Raw genomic sequence first — 7,827 nt, forward strand, 5'->3', positions numbered from 1 at the left:
GTGAGAGGAAAAAACAGAGTGACCCTGCCTCCCGAAGTCGCAGCTTATCAGGTGACAGCAGCGTAACTGAAGACCTCAGCCTGCGGAGCTTGGAGGATGTCTCTCTGTCCGACACATCCTTGTCTGCGTCCCTGAAGGTCAAGGAGAGACTGCCAGAGGAGAAGCTGGAAGATAGTCTCTCAGAGAAAGAGAAGAGACCATCCCTCCCAGATACATCTGCTATGTCCCCATCAACAGAATCTGAGGAGAGAAGAGGCAAGAGTGAGAGCAGAGTGTCACCTGGAGGAAATGATAGAGATGGTGCGAGATCCAGAGAAGGTAAACCTGACAGTTCAGAAATTCCCGAGGAATTATCTAGTATAGCAAGTAATGCTTCGTCGTTGTCCATCCCAGCCGCTCCTTCTGCCAATAAGACCTTTGACTTTGGCAAGAGAGGAGATGGGGATCCCGAGGATGGCAGCAAATCGATAGAAGTGTCGGTTAAGTCCAGCAGGGACAGTAGGAGCCCTTCACTGGGAGATGATAAAGCCCAACTTCCTCTTCAAAGTCCCAGATCTCACACCAGCTCTGTTAAGACAATGTCCCCCAAGAATTCCCCCAGGAAGTCCCCAAGGACAGATCCTTCCTACAGCGAAGACTTCCAGGAGTCTTCAGTATCCATCCATTTGAAGGAGGAGAGTAAATCAGACACGGAGGATGACATCAGCGAACATCTCAGCGATAGGTCAACTGCCAGTGGAGAGAGTCAAGCGTCAGAGAAGTTTGTGGCCAGACCGCTGGATATGACAGATAAGATACAGGAAGCCTCCATGGTTGAGGCAAAGGAGTTGGACCTGTCCGATCTGTCTCACCACGGCGAAAGGAAGGAACTCGAAGAGTCAGCAGAAATAACCGTCTCCCCCAGAATTCCGAAGGACGCAATTGACAAGGAGGTAGAGGGGGAACCAAAATCAACTTTAACCACACCAGAGGTGAAAGATACACCTTATGTGGACCCCTTGCCCAATCTACCTCTTGGTTGTAGAGTTGAGGTTAAAGGCGGAGAGAGTGGAATCCTGAGATTCAAAGGCCCTTTGAAGTCAGGCAGTGATGATTTGGTTGGTATTGAATTGGACCAGCAAGATGGAACAACTGACGGAACATTAGATGGGACGCCGTATTTCTCCTGCGCCAAGAACCACGGGATATTTGTGTCACCGAACGACGTGAAGGAAGAGTCGAAGGAGACCCTCAGAGCACCATCGGGGGATGAAGACTTTCCGAGTCAGAGTTCTGTCCATACGTCCATAAGTGCCAAGGGCGATGACAAGTCTGGGCTCTCCATGAAGTTCACGGAGGAGTTTCCAGCGGGAGAGAACACAGACGAAGGAGAGTCGATAGCCGAAGAAATATCGGAAGGAGTAACGGACGACGCGGCCCTGCAGAAAGTCATCATCTCGACTGCAGAGGCTGTGGAGTCATTCTCACTGGACAGAGACGAGCCAGAGGGGGGCGAATCCTCACCCCTGGATACTCCCCGAGGGCCTCCAGAAGATAGTCATTTCGAGGGTCTGACTGTGCCACAGCCAGAACCGCTCGAAAAGGTAGCGGATACGTTAATCGGCGAGGTGATTGAGGAATCAATCAAAGACGTGGTAGACCTCACGGAGAAGCAGCAGGATGGAGAGTCGTTAGGAGAGGTATCCCCCAAACCGAAATCCTCTTCTTTTCTTGAACTGATCACTGAAGGAGCCATCGTCACGCCTCCCATCTCTCCGATACCAGTGGTAGCCGAGCAACCGGTGGAGCTATCAAAGGATCAGCTTGTCCACAGGGAAGTGGAATCTCTCATGAAGACACTCCTCCTACAAACTGTCGACGAGATGATCAGAGTGAAAGACGACAGAGACAACAAATGGAGGAGCAGACAAGAAGATGCAGATGAAGGGTCTCCAGATGATTCACCGGTGCTGAAGACACCAGAGCAGGTGCTACCTTCACCAGGCTTACTGAAGGTCAGCACGCCGTACACTCCAGATAGCGAAGGTACCACTCCGGGCGACGACCTGGATTCCCCTCTTCCGGATGAACTCTTTATCAACCGAGTCAAGGTGGAAAGTGCAATCAGCGGTATACGGGACGGAGATGACAACACTCCCAGGGCCAGGCCCACGTCCCCCATATTCGGAGAATCAGGTAGCATCAATCCCCAGGCTCTCAGTCACAAGCTAGAGCTGCTTCAAGCACTCGATCAGGACATCTTTGGGGCAGACATCTTTGGAGGCCAGGAATGGTTTGACGATGACTTTGGTTCAATGCCAAAGTCCAACTCCATCATCAAGGTACCCAGGAGGGCGGCGGACGACGGCATGGTGACGAGCCGCAGCCCGTCCCCCGAGGAACCGTTGCCCAAGTACAACGAAGCGCGCCATGTGGAACTGAAGAAGATGGTGGAGGAACCGTTCATGGCGGTACCTCACAACGAAAAAGACGTCAGCCAGATTATGGACAAAGCCGTGAAGGTCGTCCACGAAGGAATTCAAGCCGGCGATCCTGTGGAATCCCTCTTGCCGACCGCTATCGTCTACGGCAGTGACACCATCGGCAGCGACATAGAAAGCACCAGCAAGAAAGCCTACAAGCATCTGGTGTTTGATTTAGCTAAAGAAACGTACCGGGCTGTCCAAAGCGAACAAGAACCTGTGACACAGCCGACCTGGATGAAACCAAAGAGGCGACCCCGTAAGTTCCTCTTTGCAGAACCTCCCAAGACAGTGACGGAGATGAGAGGCGCAGTGAACACCCAGGCCCTGAGAATCTTGGGGCTGGGCCGCCCACAGGCTGGCGAGACTTTCATTAAATATTCTGTGAAGAAGAAGAGAGACAAGGTGGATGAGATCCTGATACAAGAACTCAGGGAGGAAGAGCAAGAGTGGGTGGACTACGACGATGATGAATTGTCGGTGAAGATGCAATTGACCGAGTCCATCTTTGCCTCCTTGTTGACAGATACAGCTGCCGTGGTATCTAGAATACAGGAAGCCAGGCTTAGCAGGGAGCAGCAGCCACAGAGCGACTCCGATATAGAATTTTGATGGGTGTTGTTTAATGTCAGGACTGTGGATAACTTAAACAGCAGGGGGCAGTGCCGGACTGACTCAGATAAGGAATTCTGATTAGTCATATTAAAGGCCAGGAATGACCATAACTCTATAGCAGGGAGTAGTCACAGTCACAGAGCGACTCAGATAAAGAATTCTGATTAGTCATGTTTTAACGTCAGGATTGTGCATAACTTCATAGCAGTGACAGAGCGACTCGGATAAGGAATTCTAATTAGTCATGTTAAGGGCCAGGAATGACCATAATTTAACAGCAGGGAGCAGTCACAGTGTGACTCAGATAAAGAATTCTGATTACAGGTAGTCATGATAAGGCAAGGAATGACCATAACTTAATTACAGGGAGCAGTAGTGACAGAGCGACTCAGAAAAGGAATGCTGATTAGTCATGTTTTAACGTCAAGATCGTGCATAACTTCATAGCAGGGAGCAGTCACAGAGTGACTCAGATAAGGAATTCTGATGAGTCATGTTAAATGCAAGGAATGACCATTACTTCATAGCAGGGAGCAGTCACCGAGTGACTGGGACTTAGAATTTTGATGAGTCATATTTCACGTCAAGATCGTGCATAACTTAATAGCAGGGAGCAGTCAAAGAGTGACTCAGATAAGGAATTCTGATTTAGTCATGTGAAAATGTCAGGATTGATCTACCAAAAAATTAGAGAATGAGAGGATGAGCTTTAAGAAATGTAACTGTAATATGCAATGGAAATTAATCAATGACAGGGTTAATAAGTGGAATTCCTCTACCTGGGAATGAAAATGCCAAAAAACAGATTTATTTGACAGGGTGTGTTGACATAACATTAAAAGGTAGCTAGCTGGTTTCTTTTCTTTCTTTTTCTTGTTTGAGTCGAAGAAGGAAGTTAAGTGAAGGGTTTTATTTGCTTATCTATATCATTATAAATACTTTTTTAGCATAATTCATCACCTGATTTTTAGAAAAGGAAGCCTACAAAAGCAGCTGTTAGCTTGATCTTCCACTGTTACCATGTGTGCTCGTCATTATGAAAGAAGCCTACAGGGTTGTATGTTGGTTTTGCACTCCGCAGTACGATCGGAGTTAAAATGGTTATCTGTAAGTGGGACATAGTTTGAGTTTATATTCTATTGACCCTTTCCTGTTTAGTTTTGGGCTATTAGTACATGATTTGCACTATTAATAATGTACCTGTGCTGGTTGGAGTGGGAGGATGAGGGGGTTAATAAGGAATTTTTCATAACCCATCACCGGTAAATTGAACACTTTTCAGTGTTAACCTTGATCCATGTGATACAGACATACAGTGACCGTATTATGGATACATATGAATGATACGTGAAAGGAAGATATGCGTCTTCGTCAGAATGCAGTTGAGGATCGAAAGTGGGAGAAAAGCATGTCTGATAGGGCAAAATATGAATGCAAAACTCTCAAAATCAATCAGCTTTCACATCAGAAAATATTGCCTTTTATATAAAGTTTCCAGTAACTCCATAGGTCAAAGGTGAAAACATAAAAACTTTCATTTCTCGTTAACCCTGTAGGCTTCTTTTATGACTTTATGATAAATGTGTTAAAGATAGGTTAGTTACAAAAAGGGAGAGTCTTTTTGGGGTAGCAATAACTTCTCTTGCTTCATGCACTGATATGAGATATCTGAGGTCAAAAAGTTAAACACACCAAATATGAGAAGGATTTGAAGAAACTTAAATGATAGACAGTATTCAATCCTGGTTTCATATTGTCTGTGACCAAACAGTGGAACATTTACTCTTTACTAGCAAAAATTGTTTTTTTTTTAAAAGTTGATAATTTGACAGTTTTCCCATGTGTGTTTGGGGGGAGGGGGCGGCTGAATTGTATTGATTCGTGCATGAATTCAATGGAAGTGTGATTTGCTAATGTTTGTAACTAGCTATGAGAAGGCTACAAATTGACTCTGTTAAAGTAGTATTAAAATTAATGGTGTGCTGATCTGCTTTTGGTGTGGATTTTTTTTTTTTAAGTGCCTGAAAATGTGCAATAAAAAGAAGCAAAGAATGAAGAATAATGCTTTAATCTATGGTAGCCTTAGTAGGTCATGAGGAGGTATTTGTGAGAATAAAAAAATATCAAAAACTTAAAAGTAAAAAATAATGAAATGAATGTGCCTTTTTCATTAGGTGGTTACATTTGAGGTAATGTCTTATCCAAGTCTAGGGTTGTCCTCGGTTATCTTTGTCCATTTCTCTTTCCTTGTTTCTAAATCCTTGTAAACTTAATCCTTATGGCTATAACTTGCATTGCTGACCCACGGCTTGATCGTTTATGCCAATGTCATTGCACATGTCCACAATTCAAATAACATTTTGATAACGAGAGAGGTCAATATGTTTGGATTCTGAAGGGAGTGGAGGGGGAGAATTCAATAGCACTGTAATATGTGACTGTGTGTGGTATTGAGTGAGGTATGTGGTATTATCAGTAGAAATCTGTTGTATACTCCTGTGTTGTCTGTTAAGTGTTGGTTCTTCTTTTCTGGTGCAAGTCTTTGTTAAAACAGGTTGGCGCTTGTGTTTTTGGCTTTTTGAGTTTTTGGCTTTTTGGGTTGACTTTTGAGTCTTTATTTCCGAAGTTTAAAAGAAAGTGTAACGTTCAACATAGAGACATTTGTCTCACTGCTTACGCCAAGATCTTTTGAATGTGTAAGATATTTCTTGTTATTAAAGGGGTAAAGACAACTGTAACCATGTGAACAGTACAGGAAGCATCTCAAGTCTGTCTTCTCTTCACTGATCACTCACCCTTAAAACGTCTCTCTGACGAAGCACCGTCTAGCTCTCTGTAAAATAGTCTCTGATGTTTGTCAATTTTCAGTCATATGAAAATTGTATGTGGATTTAATGTTTGCCTTCCATTGTATCTTCTTAACTAGTACGTAAACCTTTCCAAATTGAAAATGCCTTCGCCTCTGTGGTTGTTGTTGACGTGAATATTGCAGTCAACTTTCAGACAGTTTTTGGTGCTTTCATGTTATGCCGAGCATACAAGTCTAAATTTGCTAAGCTGCAAATCAAAATCTAGCATAATCCAAAGACAATAAGTTAAAAGGTTTTTTTTTCTCTTCATTTTGCTTTTTTCTTTTTTAATAAAAATAATGTAAATATAAAAATTGCATTTTTGTTTACTGAAATATATGTAAGGTTCGAACCATCCATAGCACCATATTAGAAAACATTAAAAAATTGGACATGATGTATCTTTATGATGTTTGCTGCATTTCTGTGTTTAAGAACAAAGCCAACTGCTTGGACAAGTTGTCTCGGATCTCTTTCAGTTAAATTGCAAAGATGACTAAAAAGAGCTTTGTAGCGTCTGAACTTAACAGGTCAATGGAGTTTCTTAAACTGAATTTTGTGTGTGTGTGTGTGTTTGGAGAGTGTACATATATATATATATATATATATATATATATAAATTCTCTTGTGTATGCCTGTTAGCATATTAGCGCTGCTATATTATAGTCATACTTGAATTATTTCACCTTTCTTCTTTATCAGTAAATTACCATTTATTTCATTTAATTGTATTTAGAGGATTATGGCCAAAGTGGGATAATATTTAAAAAAAAAAATGATATCATAATACTTTTGCTATTGCAATTAAGTGGCAATAAATACTTAAATGATTTAGAGAATCTAGTGAATCCACTGGATTCTTGCCACTTGTTGTGTTCTGGTGTACTTACCTTCGGTATTTGTATGTTTCAGTGTCTCTTTGCTTATCCCGATGTGTAATTATCAAGCGTGATGTTGAATCCAGTTGTTGCAAATTACTGTCACTGGTATGCCAATTATATAGCTATTTTTAATGTCAGGAGTACAGTGTGTGTGTGTTACAATATGATGGCACTGCCCAATAGACGGCTAGGAATTGTTACCAAGGTAACTGTGCATTCCACTGTCCTCCCATATGAATTGTTTCATCTTATTGTTAGATATATGAATAGACTTTGTTATTTTTGGTTATTGCATATTTTTTAAACTTTTAATTTTCTGATGTATTTTCTTCATTGTTAATAGTATGTGTGGATCTAAGGCTAACATTGGTGTTGAGTGGTCTATTTAAAATGCATAAAGGACATTACTAAAAACATAAAACAAGATATTTTATACTTGTACATACTTAATTCATTTTAACTTCATGAAATTTAATGTACATAAGCTACTACTGAATAAAGAAAATGCTTACAAATTATTCATCCATGACTATGTCATTAACAGTTTTAATTCATTATGTTTGATGGAAGAAGCTGTCTGTGGAATTGTGACAACTAACAACAACAATTACCATGTTTATCCTTTTCATTCCAAAAATGGAATATCCCATCTTTAGCTGTGTTTTTCATTGTTCAAAGGATTCAGAAGGATGAAAATATTCCATTGGAATAGATTCCAGTTTAAAATACTGGTTTCTTCCTAGAAAGAATCCTCATTTCACACTTCCTTAGCAGCGGACCTGAATTTGTATTTAAATTGTAAATTCATTGTTGCAAATATCCAAATAGTGTTTAGGCTAGCGGCAACACTTGGGGTCCTTTGGCGTTCCTTACGGGGCGCATGTCCAGTACCGATACTATACTGCCATGCATGCCATAATCGAGAGAAGCGTCTACTGGGTGCTGGGAGTCCCTTCTACGTAGTCTGAGAGAGATTTGAGATCTTTCATTTTTGGCCCAAAATGGCCAATTTCATAAGGC

General features: G+C 41.8%; 1 protein-coding gene across 2 annotated transcripts in view; it reads left to right on the forward strand.

Annotated features, from left to right (window-relative positions):
- The window catches only part of LOC139964292 (centrosome-associated protein 350-like), a 28,681-nt gene extending 21,356 nt beyond the window's left edge, over window positions 1-7,325 (forward strand). For both annotated transcript variants that reach the window (XM_071965780.1, XM_071965781.1), the window contains exon 21: window positions 1-7,325. In XM_071965780.1, the coding sequence (XP_071821881.1) occupies window positions 1-3,074 (3,074 nt within the window). In that variant the 3' untranslated portion in view covers window positions 3,075-7,325.
- Window positions 7,326-7,827: the final 502 nt, after the last annotated feature.

Source organism: Apostichopus japonicus, chromosome 22 (genome assembly GCF_037975245.1).
Source record: "Apostichopus japonicus isolate 1M-3 chromosome 22, ASM3797524v1, whole genome shotgun sequence".
Lineage (NCBI taxonomy): Eukaryota > Metazoa > Echinodermata > Holothuroidea > Aspidochirotida > Stichopodidae > Apostichopus > Apostichopus japonicus.